This window comes from Mus pahari, chromosome 14 (assembly GCF_900095145.1).
Source record: "Mus pahari chromosome 14, PAHARI_EIJ_v1.1, whole genome shotgun sequence".
Taxonomy (NCBI): domain Eukaryota; kingdom Metazoa; phylum Chordata; class Mammalia; order Rodentia; family Muridae; genus Mus; species Mus pahari.
The window spans coordinates 71,562,705-71,580,671 of record NC_034603.1 but is presented as its reverse complement, the minus strand read 5'-3'; the positions used below and the strand labels follow the sequence as shown (position 1 = coordinate 71,580,671).

The window sequence follows — 17,967 nt, the reverse complement described above, 5'->3', positions numbered from 1 at the left end:
TCCCAGTCCACTGCAGTAGTCCTGCTCCCAGCATGGGTTTCATTTTGGTCATCAGGACTCTGTTGGCCAGGGGCACAATGAGGTTGAGAAGATGTGAACACAGCATACTGCTGACTCCATCCCCCTCCACATCAGATCCTCCGGCTAGGGGTGCCCTGGCTCACAGAACTTTCTGAACCCTTCACTCCATGAACCTGGGGTGTCTAGTTCCCTGAGATTTGGGGAAACCTATTCAGTCCTGGCTGCCCCAGAACCCCCAGGCCACCAGCCCTAGGACTGCCTCCTGTGGGCACTTGGTGCCTTTGTGAGTGTATTCCCCTGGAGCCGCTGGGGCTCTTCAGACTCCACTACTCTCCAGGTTTTAACTGCAGAACCCTCCGTCAGCAGTGTCACCCGACCCCACTGCAACCCTCTGCTAAGATCTCGGCTCTCAGGGGTTCCCCAGGTAGCTTGGGACAAAGTGTCTGTTTCAGTTGGGACCTAGGTTCTAGGTGGCATCTGGGATATTTATCTTCATGTAATCAAGGTAGTGAGGACTGCAGGTGAGGACAGTGGGGAAGGGACCGGGTCTCCTAGACCCTCTCCTGGCCTGGTTCAATGGCCCACACCTTTCCAGCTGGAACAGATCTGGGCCTAGACACTACTTGTGTCTTCCCCACCATCCTAGGAGTGAAGGCCCAAGAAGGAACACCCCCATGCTGTCTACCCTAGCTGGGGGCTATCTGTGGTAGTCCTCAGCATCTCTGGGTCCTCTGGAAGGCCCTACCCTGTGTCTTTGTCCAATGGGCAATGAGGCTGGGTGTTAGGGGTTCTGTCCGGGACCTCATAGAGACATAGAGTAGGAGTGGCTTGCAGTCTGGAACTCATGACTTTCCTGAATACTGAGGGCCTAGCAAAATTCCCATGGTTCAGGTCTTCCTCCACCCTGAGCTTCATGATTTGCAGGGTTGGCGTGTTAGCGGGAGAGTGGGAAGCCATGCTGAAATGTGAATGTGAAACAGGCTGGGTCACTGGGAGGTGGGCAGTCTGAGGCCCCTGATCTGTAGGCTGTTCAGTCAGCTCATCCCTAAATACTGCTTGTCTACTAACTGGGAAGCTGAACAATGTCCCCAAAAGGAGGAGATAGAGGGCCACCTTGCAGTGGGCTCCTGGGGCACTTGGTGGAACACTGGCGCATGTGAGGCTGCTTGGGTTCTCCTTCAGCCACACCTCTGTTGAGTGCCCTCAGGAAGACCTCTTCTCCTCTCCGGGCTCCACCTTCCTCATATGTTAAAAGGGGGAGCAGCATCACAGGGTTCACAGGGTTGAACGCAGAACAGTTTGATCCCTACATGAGACCTGGTGCCCACGGCAGTAAGGACTGGCTCGGGATTGCCACAGAAGTTACCTGGCCACGCCAGACCCAGTGTGGTCAGCAGGTGAGTTTAAAGTCATCGGGGGAGCTGGGTGGGATGGCTCGGAGGTCTTGGAGTTCTTTGCAGGGGTCTGAGTGGATCTGGGTGGGGACCATGAGGGTGACAGTGGCTTCTAGTGACCTGGATGTACAGTTTGGAATGAAGCATCATTTTGAGGCGAGGGATGAGGGGGGGGTGCCAGGGAAGGGAGAGAGACACTGAGCAGAAAGCTCCAATTGCTCCTCCACAGCTGGCCGGGCAGCTGGACACTGGGTGAGCCACCTGGACACAGCTGAGATCAGCCTGAGTCCCTGTACCAGCCTCTCATCTCCCCTGTGCCGTTCTGTGGGTCTTGGCCTTCCAAGCCAAGGCTGGAGGACTCTAGGAAGGGAAGACTCCCAGATGTGTAGCCAGCCTTGCTTCCTCAGCCTCGGTTCCCTCTACCGCAAAGTGGTCTGGTCCTTCAATTGAGTTAAGGGTTAGATGCTAGAATAGATTTGGTGGATGGTTAAGCAGCTTACAGGGGTCTCTCTCTCTCTCTCTCTCTCTCTCTCTCTCTCTCTCTCTTTCTCTCTCTCTCTCGTTTTTTTTCGAGACAGGGTTTCTCTGTGTAGCCCTGGCTGTCCTGGAACTCACTCTGTAGACCAGGCTGGCCTCGAACTCAGAAATCCGCCTGCCTCTGCCTCTTGAGTGCTGGGATTAAAGGTGTGCGCCACCACACCCGGCTGTATAACTCTCTAGAACCTTTCTCTTTCCCTCCCTCAGGAGATGCCTTTTCCTGCTCTGTTTCTGTCTTAGCAAATGCCCCATCAGCACAGAGGCTTGGTGAGAAACCAGAACCCTGCCTGGGACAGGTTGAAAGGCAGAGTGAAGAACCATCTCAGTGTGGCTATTTGACACTTGGTCATTGTGGGTCCCTGCAGTCACCTGGGAAGGGGAGGGGGGCTTTCCCTCTCTCTCCCTAGCCCACCCATAAACTCCTAGGTTGATGTAGAAGCCACCCGTTCACTTTTCTCCCAGTGTTCTCTGGGCCTCCCCAACCCCACCTCTACTTAAGGGCGCACTCCTGCTTGAAGAACTGGCAGGGAAGGGCACTCCATGTAGCCTTCAAGAACGCCTTCTCCTCCATCATCTCTGCTGGCTCAGCGGGAGCTGTGGAGCTCTCCCGCCACAGCCATATCAGTCTTCTCATGGCATCTCCTGCCACACACCCTTGTGTGCGACTGTGTGCACGTTCATATGCATGCATGAGGTGGCTGTCCTCCCTGGTCGGAGCCCCAGAGGCATGGCCCAGGTGGCGCTGGGACCCTCACGGGAGTCCCACCCATCACCCCTGTGCTTCCTCTCAGAGGCTTGCAGCATGCCGTCTTCTGATGACTCTGTGGCCCCGTGGATGTGGCAAATGCAGGGACACTCATGTCCCTTGGGAGCAGCTTGCATCAGTGAATGAGGGATGGTAAGAGTTGGTAGACCAGTATCCCAACTCTGCTCCCTCATCCTGTGTCCCAGGCTCCTTGGAAGGCCAGAGTCCCAGCTGCCTGCCATGGTGCTTGTACATCATCTGTCTTTCCCTTTCTCTCCTTCCTTGGCCTTACCCGCTCTCCAGTGCTGCCTTGAGAGTGCTCCGGCCACCAAGTCTCCATGTGTGCATCTGGGAAGACTCCAGCTCCATAGGCTGCTCAGCCTCCCTAACTGCTGCCTAGTTCTCCTCTACAGAACTGGGCCCCACTTCAGCCTGGTCTCATGGCTGTCCCCCATCCATGCTAACTCTCCCTGCGTGGTAACCTGCATGAAAGCCCCACAGCTCTTCTCTCCAGGTCTCACCACCTTGCCAAGAGCTGTTACTTGACAAGCATCCATACCTTCATGTCTGGAGTTCATGCCCTCTGCCTCTGGCCCTCCGGCTCATCCTGAATTGTAATGAGATGTATCAGGCATCCTGCCACACAGTAATTCCCGCCCCTACCGGCTACTTCTCAGAAGCTACCCTCTGGCTCACTCCTAGCCCCAGCAGAATGGACGTCTTCACAAAGGTAATTAAAAAGATAAATATTATTTATATCACCCCCCACCTCAGTCCTGCTGCGGCTCCTCAGCCCTCCTACCCAGTGAGGACTGGGCCATTTCAAGCCTGGGAACAAGGCAGTTGTCCCAGGAGCCACTTGTCACTGGTCAGGGAACTCGAATAGAGAGGTCCTTTCACCCTTCCCCCAGCTTGTGACTGTGTTCAAGAGGCCAGCCACTGAAGACAGTGGCCTGGGTACCCAGGGGCCACTCCTTCCTCATAGGCTGGGCCCACTCTAGTTCTCCCTTACAGGCAACTCAAGTCCCCTTCCCGACCCCCATCTTCTCACAGGTTAGAAGATATCCAGAGGTGGGAGGGTTTGGGGGCGAGGGGACCGTTGCTGTCAGTGGATAAGTGACAGAAAGCTGGCCTGCAGAATAGTAAATGTCTAAAGGTGCAAGGCAGCAAAGCAGCAAGGCAGGGCTTTCCAGTGGCAGTGCCACAGAGCTGATGACATCCTGGTGGGTCAGGAGTCACTCGTAGGAAGGTGGAGTGCCATCTGATGACGTTTCCAAATTTCTAACGCTATCTCCAGGTCTCCTGACTGGGCCGTGTGGCGTTGGTCCTCGGTAGCATCCCGAGGCATCGCCAACCCTCAGAGGCTTTACAGTCTCAGAAGGGAGTTTCCCATGATGCCCTTGGGCAAGTGGCCTCCCCAACAGCTGCCGAAGACGACAGATCTTCAGTGAGCTGCTCTGGGAGAAGACAGCACTCACAGGTCCATCAAACTGCTGCAGGGTTTCCAGCCCCCAATGCCCATTTCAACTTCCCAGGGAGAATGGGCAGCAGGGAGCTAGATGCCCAGGACCCACCCCGGTGCTATGAGCTTTGTCCATGGCTGGGCAGGCTCTCAGGTCTGCAGCCCAGGGGCAGGAATGGGAAGGTCACCTGCCTCTGCAGACAGGCTCGCGAGTGAACTTGCATCATTTCCCCGGCCTCAGGTCTTAGGGGCTGCTCTGTGGCCTGCGGCTCACACCGCTGTGGACTGCTTGATGCTGTGGAAGCTGACTCTGGTGGGGGAGGTGGGGATGGACATGGCGCGGGCCACTCGGGCTCTAATGGAGTGCTTGTCCTGCCACCGCCGCCACCTCTTCCGGATGGCAGAGCGGACCTGTGGGCACAAGGTAACGCATCAGAGCTCAGACTCAGGACACCCCTCTCATCCCTGCGTCCTCTAGGTTGATACAGGCGCCTACCGGGGTTGGTGACAGGCTCTATCGTAGGTGGTGACAGTCACATAATTACTTCTATTGGTTTGCTGCTTGTCCAGTCAGTTTTCCCAAATGAGGAAGGCACACCTTTTCCCCCCCCAGTCTAATAGAGATGCCATCTTGCCTTTGCCATACAGAATCCCTACCCCTGTCTGACTCTCCCTAAGGCAGAGGCCTTATCTTCTAACCACCCCCATGCCATGCTGAAAGAGTCGGAGCTGTCCTCACAGGTACAGATCAACGAAGTTCCCCGAGGCATATCGTGGGGCCCTGGGAAGGGGGAGGAAAGCCAGCCCATGGCAGGAGAGATATGAGGGAGACAGTCCCCAGCCTGGCCTTAGATCCTTACCTCACTGTTCAGAAAACAGTAGAACACAGACACGAAGAAGCCCTGGAAGGAAGAAGTGAGTCCGAGGTAAGTGGGGTCTTACCAGCCCAGGTGGCCCAGCCCCGCCTCCCCCAGCCCCCCAGGCCTCTGCCAGAACAAATCCCCACCCATGGGTGCAAATCTGGTCCCCAGGCTGGAGAGGCAAGGCTCCGGAAGGATGGAGGTACCTGAAAGGACTCCAGGAAAGAGTTGAAGTAGATGAAGACAACCCTGGAGACCTCGTCTTCTCCGGGGTTGACGAAGAACAACATGTAGGTGATGCCCAGGAGGGGCAGGAGCACCAGGGTGGCCTTCACAGCCTTCCTAGGGTGGGATAGAGGCTGGAGTCACAGACTACCTAGGAGGGGTGGGGCTGCTAGCTTGAGGGGAGTGTCTCAGGCATGTCTGGGCAAGGTGGAGCTGCAGTTTCGGGGGTTGACTGGCTGCCACGGGAGAGATCTGGTTCAAAGGAGCCACTGGGAATCTCTGAAGTATCCCCGGGGAGCCAGGTACCTGTACTGAATAGTCTCAGATGTGGTGGATGCCCGGAGTTTGGTCATGAGGATGCGGACAATGTTGAAGAGAAAGATGAAGTTGATCTGCAATTGGAGCACACCAGGAGGAGTGAGGATGGGTGGCAGCGACAAATGCAGGAAATGGAGGTGGGTGGGGTGGATGGGACATTCCTGCCGCACTCGCTGCACACACACACACACACACACACACACACACACACACACACACACACACACATGTGCTCCCTCTTCCTCCCTCCTTCTCTCAATACTGTCCATACTAGAAAGACTGTCCCACCCCATGGTGGCCTGCCTCCTGCTACCTCTTGAGGCTCTCACCAGCAGGACCAGGATCATGGGGCCCTGGTAGATGTAGTCAGTGTATACTCCAGGACGTTTGCCAAACCAGCACCTAGAAGACCACAGAGGGAAAGGGAAAAAGAGGGATCAACAGAGTCCTTTCAGTGGTGTAGTGCTTGAACACAGGGCAGGGTTCCTGCCAGTGGTGAGGAAAGGGCACCCCAATTTCCAAGAAAGCCAGGCCAACGGACTCTCCTTCAGTGCCTCAGTGAACCCGTCTGCAAAGTGGGTGGCACCCTCTGGTGTAGGATGCGAAGCTGGAGCAAGCTCTGTGGAGGGAGGGCCCACGAAGGCGCCTGATTGTGACAGCCACCATCCTCATCCACGCAGTCGTGGCTGTTTGTAAGGACCCCTCAAGATGGGACTGATTGTTGACATTCCTCCCACAGAAAGGGGAAGTAGAGTGGGAGGGTTAATGGGCCCTTGCCTGAGATCCCAGCTGTGTCTGCCTACACCTCTAGGTGCCCACTACACATAGCTTCATGGTCTTAGGAGATGCTTGAGTTTGTAGAGTTAACTGGAGGTTGACTCCATCTGTATCATAGGGGAGTCTTTCTCCACGCTGCGGGTGCTTTGAGGTCACCTATGTGCCTGTAAATGGCCCCTCACCTCGGCCCTGTAAACATTCCCAGTAAACTCATTGCTTCCTCAGCTGGACTTTGGTAAACTGCACCCGAGTTTGTGGTTGGGTCCCTGGCAGGCAGGCAGGGGTAGCTTGCCTGTTTGCGTTACCCAGGGAAAGAATTCTCCAAACAGCAATCCAGAAACAGCCGGAAACCTGACACTGCACTGCATTCTCTGGTGTCCACCGAGGGACTCTGGCAGTGGCCATGGCTGAGCGATGCTCACTGCCCCGTCACGCAGCAGTTTCTGCGGGACTCTGTGGGAGTGCAGCCCATGCAGGGAAAGGTTTCACAGCTAGCACCTATTGCAAGATGTTAGCCTGCTCTGCATCCTCACGAACTGACCTTTATTTGGCAAGCTCCTGGGAGCAGGCACGGACAGGGCGAATCGGAAGTCCCATGTCCTTATGGGCATGTGGACTTGCAATGGATGCTGTAAACCAGAATGGAAGTTAGCATATGTGACCTCCTGGCTGAAACCTCAAGGTTCTTTTTGTTTGTTTTTGTTTTCTAAACACCACTCAGGTCATACATCACTGTTCGTGGCCTCCAGACTGGGTGGGACCCCAGCAGCCTCTCTGCTCATCTTCCCCCACTTCTGCTGCAGTGTCTGCATTTGTCCACCAGATGGGGCTTCAGAGCTGCTCACGCCTAACCTTACAGCATCCTTCCTGCTCCAGGTGGGAGCAGGCGCCTTTCTGGGTTTTCCTTCGCTGCCTGTCTCTTGCCTACTCCCGCCTCTCCCTCCTTCCAAGTCTCTTCTACCCAAATTTTCATATCCTACAAAGCTCAGGCACCCCCATCCAGGCATTCCCAAGAAGATACCGCCCCCTCTCCCCACTGCCCGGGATACCGCACCCAGCACTCAGTGAACTGGCTCCCTGCAGCCTGCCGCCTACCCTGTTTTGGCACCAACACCCCAGCCTGAGGCAGAAGGAACAACCTTCACAAACGTGAATGATACTCCCCCAGGCTTCTTGCGGAGCCCAGTGAGGGGAAGGGAGAGTCTGTCAGTGTGAACCCCCAGTCAGCCAGCTGGGAGCTGGGAATGCTTAAGTGTGACACTGGTACTGGAATCTTGCCCGGCTCCTCCCACCTTCTCGGTCTTTCTGTGAAGTTCTCAATCTTGGCTTTCCACAGTAACCACCCTGTTACCCAAGCCACACCTCAGTCTGGTAGCATGGAGCCCTGAGGTATAGAACTTTCTAGACCTTCCCATATGATCCTTGTGACAGACAGCCAGGAAGTCCCCATGTGCAAGGCTTCAGACTGTGCTAGAAAAGGCTTTGAAACCACTTGAATCAGTTTCCAAAAAAATATAAAAAAATAAATAAAAGAGTAGAATCTTATTGTAAAGCACACCTTGATGTTAATAAACATTTATGCAGCACTTACTGGGTGGCAGGTGCTATTCTTCATGCTTAGTAGGCACTGATGCCCTCCATCCCCACTACAGCCTTGAGGTGGCAAATAAAACAAAGATGCCCATTTCATGGATGAGGAAACTGAGGCCTGCTGTGCCAATGAGCTCCAAGGTCACACATAGCTACTTGGTGATGGCAACAATTCAGAACCTGGGCTGTGTGACTTTGGGTATTGCTCTCCTTAAAACTCCAGACAGATAACAGGCTGGGTCCTTGGCTGTCTAGTGTCACCTCCCTGGCAGAGCACTGGAAAGGATCCTAGAATTGAGGTCGGTGCCCTGCCTTTGTTGATGCAGAAGCCACTGTCTTTACAGGAGAGAAAATGGCTGAAGTCCCCTAGGGCGTGTACGTAGAGCTAGGCTCTGACCTCACAGAGTGACTTACTTTTCATTGTCGTAGTAAAGTTTCCCAATGGCCCAAGCCACAATGATGGGGAAAGGCACACCTGAGGGAGAGAGTGACTGTTACTGGAGGACCCAGGGCAGTCAGGGGCTGACCCTAGAGCAAGGATTCATGGGAGTTTAGCTCTGATGCTTCATGGCAACTCCACTACTCTCGTCCCTAAGAAGGATGTGCACCCCACCCTCCTGACCCGGCTGGCCCACATCCTCGGTGAGGAGAGGCAGAGGCAGGGCTGGCCCAGCTCACCCCAGCCGATGCAGACGAACATCCACTTGCGCAGACGGTCGGTGGAGTATGTGAGTACAATGGCTGTGTGCAGGTAGCAACCCTCGCCGAACATCCAGAAGAAGTTGGTTACATGGAAGTAGTTGTAGGCAGCTGTCACCAGCCTGCACCAGGCCTGCCCCAACCAGAGATGCCGTGAGCGTGGGGGTATCCAGAGACCCCAGTGTCCAACCTCAGGCTCCTTGGGGTCCTGTTCCTGTTCTGTGGGTACCCAGGCCCGACCCTTCTACACGGTAGCCCTAATCTAGCTCCTCTGACCCGGGCTCGACCTTTCCTGCTTCCCTAGCTGGGACGTACCACATTGCTCTGGTGGACCTCGGGGCTCACGGTGAGCTGAACCACAAACCATGTGGCGTTGCGCAGGATAAAAGCAGAGATGAGGTTCCAGTGGATGATGTTCCTCAGGCACCGGATGCTCCTGGGGTAGCGGGAGAGGGCAGGTGGCCATAGCAACGGGGAGGAGAGAGCATGAGGGCGGGTTGTGGGCACTGAGTGTCGCTCCAGCTCAGGTGCAAGAATGGAGGGACTGAAGCTTGAGTGAGTGGGGCTGATGGATTAGCCTGAACTCCACTGGCCCCTTCCTATCAGGGACCACCAAGACATCTGCTCCTGGAAGAGCCCAGTGTGGTCAGGGAGTCCCCCTCGTTTCCCACACCCCAGGATTGAGTGCTTATAAATAGGAGAAACCTCCAACAGTCAAGCCTGTCTTGACTTTCAATTTCTGGTGCTACCCACTCAAAGCTTTTTACCTATCACTCGGACCCTATCATATTTGAACTTGTGACAGGGATGTCCCTCGATGAAACCCTCACCTCCAGGGGTCCCCCTGCCTTATAACCACAAGATGGATACAGACCGGCTTTAGGCATTGGTGACACAGGTGAGCCTGGGCTTTGTTTCTCCCTATCCTACGTCCCCCAGAGGCTTCTGGGAGAAAGGACAGGCATGGCTCTGCAGAGGTCCTAAGAGACCTGAGCTTCTCAGAGTGGTACTCTTCTATGCAAATGAGAGGCAGGTTACCCCTTGGTCAGTGCCCCCACCCCATAGCTATGCCTGGGTCTTACCCACCTCCCCCGTGTACGCTCAAGGGCCCAGGGGTGGCAGTGCCCGTGCCTTCTCACCTGAGCCGCAGGAAGAGGACAAAGGCCACCAGGAGGGCCACCAGGGAGATGCAGTGGCCCAGGTAGTTGATGATGACGGCAATGTGGTAGTGCACTTTGCTCTTCTTCTGAGGCAGGAGAGAAGGCAGAGGTGAGCCTCCTGCACAGCCGGGCCTCTGTACCCATTGAACTAAAGAGCTCTAAGAGGACAGCACCAGGGAGGGGGGCTAGGGGAGAGTGGGCAACAGTGACAGGGTTTGCCCTGCCCCAGAGTGGCCCTGTGAGCCACGCACTACCTTGGAGTAACCCCATCCACTTGGGCCACTCTCTGAATCCGGTCTGTCATGTGTTACAGACAGATAGGAACTGAAGCTGTATCTATGTCACATGGTGCTCCTGAGTCACATTAACACTGTACACACCCACACATGTACTCTAGTGCCCACAGATACCCGTGTCTCGTTCTGTCCTGACACCACAGGCTCTGGTGGGTGCAGAGACCCCAGCCTTCCAGGATGGCATTTCTCACTCCTGAACGTTCCCATCTTCCTGGTCACACCTGAGTCTGGCTGAGTGAGAACCCGGGTTTGGATCCCTGACATCCTCATGAACGCTGGGTGTGGCTGAGGGGATCTGTAACCTCAACACAAAGGATCAGAGACAGGTGGATCCCTGGATCCCTGGCCTGTCAGCCCAGCGACACTGTCAGCTTTAGGGTTAGGGAAGCGATCCCAGTCTCAACAAATGAGGTGGAAAACCATTAAAGAAAACACCCTATATACACCTCTGACCTCCACAGGCATACATAGATGTGTGTTGTCCACGTGCATATATGAACACATGCATGTACCACACACATACCCCTGAAAGGAGAAGACACCAATTCCCTATTCTCAAAACCTTTCCCTCATCCCAGGCCCAGGGGCTGCCCCAAGTGAACAGTGTCCCTCCATTTCTTCCCTCTGCCACTGCCTCCTCCGTATGCAAACCCTCTCTTTCTGAATTGAATTCAGGGTCTTGAACAGGCTAGGCAAGTGTTCTGCCCACTGTGAACTACATTCTCAGCCATTCCTAACTAAAAGCATTTTAATTACATTTATTTATTCAATGTGTGTATATGCAGGAGCATGAGTATAGCCACGTGTGTCAAGGCACGTGTGTGAAGGTTAGGGGCAACTCAAAAAAGCCAGGTGTCTCCTTCCACCGGGTGATCCTTGGGATTAAACCCAGTTTGTCGCACTCAGGAGCAAGCACCTTTACCCACTGAGCCATCTCTCTGGCCCTTAACTTTCTTAATTATTCAATTATGAATATGTGACCGGAGCTACTGGCACGAGTGTGAGAGCCTTCCCACTTAAAGAGTTTTCCTCATCTTAAAGCTTCAAAGCGGCCCTGTGGGAAAAGCTGGGAAAGCATTTGTAACTTGCTTTGTAGAAAAAGAAGCCCAGAGGTATGTTGACTTGCTCAAGATTGCTAAGTTCAGCTTAAAGCACCTCTTACCTCCATGTGAAGCTTGGAGAGGTATATTGATGCTACAAATGGGTCCTTATTCCATAGGGGACCAGCCAGGACCCCAGTGCTCAGATCTTAGCAGATCCCCAATACAGAACCCCCATTCACCCTTTCCTGGACCCCAGAAGGCAGGACATCACACTAGCAGCTCATGCTGCTGGAGCCCTGGGACCCAAGGATGGTGAATGGGGACAGGTCAGGGAGGCAGGGGGGCATCCATTCTGACCTGAGGGGCTCTAAGGGCCTACAGCAGATGCCAGGATCCTACCAGAGGCTCCAGACAGACATGCTCAGTGCAAAGCCTGTCTGGAATCAACACTTGATTTCCTTTTATTAAATTTTCCACTCTTCCATGCTGAGAAGCCCCTGGGTATTAACAGCATCTGTGGAACTGAGCCGCTGCCGTGCCCCTGCTTGCTCTTCGGGTCTAGGAGGGGGCTGGGGAGAGGGGCTCTTCTGCTCGATCTTCCACCCCGGCTCCTCTGTTTGTCAGAGTGAAGCTGGATAGTTTTGAGAGGACCTACTGTGTGCTGGGTCCCACACCATTGTCCTCAGTGAAGTCCCTGAGGCTGGCCCCCATAATCTTGTTTTCTGGTTGATCCAAGCTGTATGGCCAGCAATCAGAACCTGGACCAGCCTGGCTTTTAGGATTCTCTCTTCCTTCCACCCATAGGGTATTGTGAGGGGGATAAGCAGGGATTGGGGGGTAGGCACTCTGGGGGGGGGTGTCTCTTCTCTGCTGTGTCCAAGATCTTGGTGGAGGGGCTTCTGCATCAAGAGTATGGCTCGCTAGTATTTTTCTTCACAAAGGCTGGAATGGAAAAACAAAGCCCCAAACCGCAGGGGCAGAGAGATACAGCTGGGTCAAGCTCTGGGTTCCGCTTGACCCCGTGGGCCTGATGCAATCCAAGGATCAGAGCACCAGGGCAGCAGTGTCACATAGAGTGCCAGAGACACCCCGAGATACGGTAACTGCTGCCGATACGAATGGGTTCCTGAAGTTTAAAGGCTGGAGACGGGGTGCCCGGTACAGGGCTGTTGGATGTGGGGCCTCTCAGCCAAGTGGGGGCCTCACTGCAGGGCCTGGTTCCTTTGCAAGGGATGTGTGACCCATTTGCTCACTCTCACCCTTGCTTTGCCTGCTGTCATGAGACGACACAGCAGCAAGGCCTTTGCAAGATTCTACCCCTTCAACCTTGGGTGTCTCAGCTTCCAGCACCAAAAGACAAACCGTCTCTACTCATTATAAATGACCTAGAAGCTGGGGGCGTGGCTCAGATGATACGATGCTTGCCTACCTCGCGTGAAGCTTTGGATTGGAGGAGGAGGAGGAGGGCATTGACTCTCCTGGAACTCTAGTTACAGATGGTCGTGAATCATCATGTGAGTGTTTGGAATGGAATGAAACCCGGGTGTGAGCACAGAGCACACACTTTTGACTGCTGGGCCATCTCTCCAGCCCCTCATATACACCTGAAGTTTGTGGTCCACTTGGACCACATGTGACCTTGTCTCAAAATTTCAAAGACTCAACCTCAAGAGTATTCTGATCAGAATAGCTAGCTGCCAGTGCTCTGGGACATGAATGATCCAGGGACACCAAGCAGAAGAGCAGGTGATACTGAGAAAGCTCCGTGAACAGCCGGAGCTCTGGCCAGCACTGTCTGGAAAAGATATCCAGTAACACCCTGAGAGGTAACCAGCAGCACCCCCAAGGAAAAGCTAGTAATACCCCAAGATGTTGTCAGTGACACTTGGAGAGACCAGCCAGTGATGTCCCAAGAGACAGCCATTGACCTCTCCAGTCTCCCTGATGTCAGTGACACCCTCACATGTTCTGACTTCCTGGGGACAAGTCACTAAGAACCGCAGAAGCCACTGGATGCCCAAAGCACGGGGAGACAAAACCAGCCCTGGGAAGCTTGGTCGGTGCTCTCTCCTTGCCCAGTCTGGAGATGTGAGCTTTACAAGCTCCATGAGGAGGGTGGCACTGAGTGAGACACTGGAGGGGACCCACTCTGCTGTGCCCTCAAGACCAGACTCTAACAAGCAGTTTCTGCTGAACGGATTCTGACCAGATTGGAAGATATCATCTTGCACTGAAGGCCGGTGTCATCAGACCTGTTTGGATGCCCTGCCTGGAGCAATGAGCTCTTTCCAGTGCCTGCCTGTCTCACTCCTCGTCCCTGATCATCAGACTCGTGCCTTTTCCTGTCCACCTGGCTTCTGAGCTGCAGTTTTCGCTCCTCTGTGCCACCCACAGAGGGTGGTACCCACTGTACCTCCAGTTCATAAAGCGTGGCCCTTAAGACATCAGAGCATCAGATCCCAGGAGTTTGCAGACATCTCAAGGAAGACAGAGTCTCAAGGCACAGCCCAGTCACACCGAATTAGAAGCTTATCTTTAGCAAGGAGCCAAGAAATCCTGGGACATCTCAACATTTTTAGCAGCCCATTCCAACCACTGGCCCACCTCAAGCCCTGGCTGTTCAGGAGGCTCTGTGTGAACGAGTGTTCTGGGTGAGATTAAGCAGGTCTGGAAGGCTCAGAATGGGATGGAGGGTCTCCCAAGTTCCTTTCTAACGCAGACCTTTCAGAGGATGGAATTGCCAGGATCCCCTGGACCAGTCTGTATTCCTCACTCCTAAGGCCCAGGGACCTGGCAGCCCAGGATGGTTTGGTTTCTAACCCCCTGCTTTTTGCTCCTTTGTTCTGCCAGCCCCGCCTGTCCCCATCCTCCTCAGATGGGGTCAGGGGGACCGAGCAAAGAGAAGAGGTGATAGAGGAAGGCAGATATTCACACACCTGCCTAGCATCATTTATAGAAGATTCTTTGTGATGATGCTGTCTGTAAAAACCAAACACAGAATGAAGACTGGCCCGCTAAGTTATGGCACATCTGGACTGTGGTTAGCATGCAAGCCTAACAAGGCTTGCTCTAAACTGACACGGAACAATCTCTAGTATCGATGGCCACATGAATAAGCAGGCATCCAGTAGTTTGTATGGCAGGTGATGTCTGGGCAAGGCCAAGAGTACCATGCAGAGACACATTGACTGGAGCACACAGAACATGTGAGCTACCCGGTTAGGGATGGCAACGGGCGGGGCGCTTCTCGGTGTATTCCCATTTGGACCTTTTAAATCTTGCATTCCGGATAAGCAACAGCTGCTCGAAACCACTGAAGTTTTGCAAAGCACCTCTGGGGCTTTTTAAAACTGCATCAGTGCCCTACTTCCAGCCCTGGTTCTGATACAGGCCCTCATGGCCGGACTCTTAGGTGTCTTTGGGTCCAGCTACTGTTGGGCTCGGCTGTACCCCAGCCCTGTCCCACACCCAGTGCAAACAGCCAAAGTGTGAGAGGAAGGGAGAGAGGGAAGGTGGGAGGGAGAGGAAGGGAGGAAGGAAGAGGGCCAGGACTGAATTCACCGCACGATGCATACTCAGAGGCTCCCACCAGCTTCCATAGGCCAGAGTCGCAACACTAGCTTCTGGAAAGTTCCCCAGGCCCCAGCTGCTCATGTGGCACCCCCTCCTCCCCCCAGCCACCCGGCTTGTGCGGATGGCCCTGGCCTACTCCTCAGGATGGTGGGCTAGCCTCACCTCTTCGTTGAGAATCTCCTGGCACTCAGAATAATTCACACGGGCTGCCCAGCTGCCATTGGCCAGGCACTCCCGGTAGCCATTGTCTGGGAAAAGAAGAAAACCCATGTCAGAAGACATCTGTCTGCTCGCACATCTGTCTGCTTGCACATCTGAGCTAGCACGGGGCCTGCTGGCTGGGAACCCTGGGATTAAACTGGGGAGGGGCGGCTTCCTGATTACCCCATGCCCTACCTTTTTCTACCTTCTGTACCACAGAGGTTTATATCTGTACCCTACAAGCTGTCCACAGGGCCTTGGCTCTGTCAGCCCAAACTGGCCCGATCATGCGCTCTCCTTACCCGGAGGGCTGCCTCCCTAAACTCTCTCTAGTGGTAAATTTCCTGGTTGTTACTCTTCCAAGATGTTCTTGTTTGGGGTCCTTCATGATGACAGAGAATGGCACAGGCTGTGACTTAGGATACACTGGGCAGCTGGAAGTGGTGGTGTACGCTTTAAGACAGAGGCAGGAGATCTCTGTGGAGTTCCAGATCTGCCAGAGCTACATCGTGAGACTGTCTTTAAAAAAGACACCCCTGGGCAGGATCTGGTGGCTGAACGTGGAGTGAGTGACTGCCCACTCGGGCGGTTTAAATGACGGGACTCCTTGTGTTTGTTTCTCTGTGAGGAATTCTCACACTGGAGCGTTCCCTAAGGGGTCAGACTTACAGAGGTCCCAACAGTACCATTTCTCCTCAGCATGCCATATGTCGGAGGCCTCACGGGGGAGGCCTTTTAGGCAGAAAAGGGCAGATGTCAGGGCTATGCTGAGGATGGCACCGAGCGGGTCTCATGTGTCAGGTAGCTCACCACTAGGCCTGCTGTTGCTGCTGCCTTTGACCTGGGATGTGACATTAGAAAAGAGGCCAGAGAGTGGCTGCCAGGGGTGGGGGAGAGGGGTCTTGGGGCTGCTTTACTTACCTTTAGGGCCTTGGGAGGGTCAGGGTTGCCCAAAGAGCCTCTTTTACCCATTTTCTGCACAGCCTTTGGATAGCAGAGCCAGGAAGTCTTTCAGGGAGGGAGACCAGCAGTTTCCAGAACCTTCTCTGGCATCAGTATTGTTAACCACACTTCCTTGTATTTCTGGCTCTTACTCGAGCCCTGGGTCATCTCCACTGTAGTCTTTCTTCCTACAGTCTGCTCTGTGGCTCCAACTGACCCACAGGCTAGAAGAGGGCAGGGGAAGCTGCCGGAGTCTCGGACCCTGGGCTTGGAGCCCAACAGGAACCAAAGGCATAGCTCAGCTGCGGCTGAGCCGTTAGAGTGCCTCTCAGCTCCCCCCATTCATTTCTAAAGATGGAGATGTTCCAGTTGATACCTAAGGGCCATCCTCAGCCTGGGGGCCTCCTCCCTGCAGCGTCAGGACCAGAGGTAGATGCAGAGTGAGAGGCCAGAGGGGATTAAAGCTGTCCCACTGGAGGAAGTAGGTCTGACTTTCCAACCTAAAAGGCTGTGGCCTCCTCTCTAACCCGAGAAGCTGCTCTGGCTGTAGCTAACCGATGGGGAAAATTATCTTTATGGATTTTCCTAGCTCTGCTTGGCCTCTCCATGAGCAAATCCGAGTCCTGTGCAAAGCAATGATCTGGAGAGAGTCAGCAATGAGGCCAAAGGCCCTCCACTGGTGTTAAATAAGAGCTGATCCCCAAGGGACTCACAATGAGGATGCTCTGGGATATCTGTGGGATAGGAGGCCAAGAACAAGCAGGTTGATTACAGCACACAGTATGGGGAGGATGTGCCTGGCATCAACCGAAGGCTGCTTAGAATGTGAGCAGAGAAAGGGGCTTGTGGCAGGGATGGGGGAGAGCCTAAGGCAGAGAGAAGCAGCCCAAAGCAGGGCTCAGAACAGGGCCCCTCGAGCCACAGAGTCTGGGTTCAAATGCTGGCACTACCCTTACAACCTGTGTGACCTTGGGTGAATCACTTGGTCACTCAGCCTCCCTGTCTTGAGACAGAGCCATCTTGAAGATGCTCTGGCCTCTTTTGGGTTAGTGTTTTTAGTGAACAGTTGGAACAGTACCGGGCATATGGTGTCAGCCCTATGTCTATTATTGTTGTATCTGAGCTGTTTTTATATAACCGTACATAATAGAACATATCATTCGTCTCTACCCAAGGGGTGCAGGTAGAGATTTAAGTCTTCTTTGTCCAACAGCCTTTTCACCTACCCCCACCTAAGGTAGGGTGTCTGGAGCTGGTCCACAGGATGGACCGTCGGAAGCAGCAGGCTTTGGCCCAGAGGGACAAACTGACCCTGAAGGAAAAAAAGCCTGGCCCACAGGGGCTTGTTGCCAGGGAGGAGCCAACCTCCTTGTCTAATTGCTGAGCTGAGCAGTCCTCCTGGAGGATCATGGGAAAATGGATATTTTTGGAAATGTTTCCCATCCCTCTGAAGATCTGATGCCGCAGGAGGGAGAATGGTAAAGAGCGGCTTGGAAGTCCTAGCAACACCTCATCAGTAAATGAGTTAATTAGAAGCTAATGATTAGGAGCAGTTCTGCCCCCTCCTGACACCTTCGTGGGCGCGCTCCCATCGTCTGGTGCCAGGGGCACCTGCATGGGGAATCTGGCAGCCCATGCCAGGGAAACCAACATCTCAACTTTCTCCCTGGAACTGTGGGTGATCAAGGGAACTCAGGAGATACCTCACCTCACCCCCAACCATCCTACAGAGAAACAGAGGTCCAGAGATGGACCCAAACCAAGGATTCTTGAACTATGGACAGACAGGGGTGGGGCTGGAGTGCAAGGTGCCTTGCTTCTGTTGAAGGCAGGGCCTGTGTGTACCATAGCATTAAAGCACTTGCAGGAATGTGTCCAGGAAACCTTGGTAATCCAAATTGAGGGTGCCCATGGACAATGGCTGGGGCTGGCTGCAAAAGTGGGCAGGGCTGTACCATGGACAGCTTAGTGGACTCGAGGCACAGAAAGGTGTAGCAGACGTGAGTGAGCTGTAGCAGGATCAGACTGGGCACACTAGGGCTTAGGCTGGGATGCCTGGGGCTGGGCAGGAGGGGAGATGAGTGCCAAGCAGGCCCTGGTGCTGTAGTGAAGGGAGAGAGAGAG

At 54.2% G+C, this 17,967-nt stretch overlaps 1 protein-coding gene across 2 annotated transcripts in view; it reads right to left on the bottom strand.

Moving 5' to 3' along the window:
• Positions 1-2,768: 2,768 nt before the first annotated feature.
• Positions 2,769-17,967, bottom strand: part of Crhr1 (corticotropin releasing hormone receptor 1) — a 42,856-nt gene continuing 27,657 nt past the window's right edge. Inside the window, exons 4-13 of one of the 2 annotated variants that reach the window (XM_029546427.1) lie at positions 14,863-14,948; positions 9,768-9,874; positions 8,944-9,064; positions 8,608-8,761; positions 8,344-8,404; positions 5,892-5,964; positions 5,551-5,636; positions 5,226-5,361; positions 5,020-5,061; positions 2,769-4,570 (exon numbers count right to left, since the gene is read on the bottom strand). In XM_029546427.1, coding sequence (XP_029402287.1) covers positions 4,430-4,570; positions 5,020-5,061; positions 5,226-5,361; positions 5,551-5,636; positions 5,892-5,964; positions 8,344-8,404; positions 8,608-8,761; positions 8,944-9,064; positions 9,768-9,874; positions 14,863-14,948 — 1,007 coding nt within the window. In that variant the 3' untranslated portion in view covers positions 2,769-4,429. The remainder of the gene's footprint in view (positions 4,571-5,019; positions 5,062-5,225; positions 5,362-5,550; positions 5,637-5,891; positions 5,965-8,343; positions 8,405-8,607; positions 8,762-8,943; positions 9,065-9,767; positions 9,875-14,862; positions 14,949-17,967) is intronic. The other variant, XM_021211518.1, reaches the window with a different exon arrangement.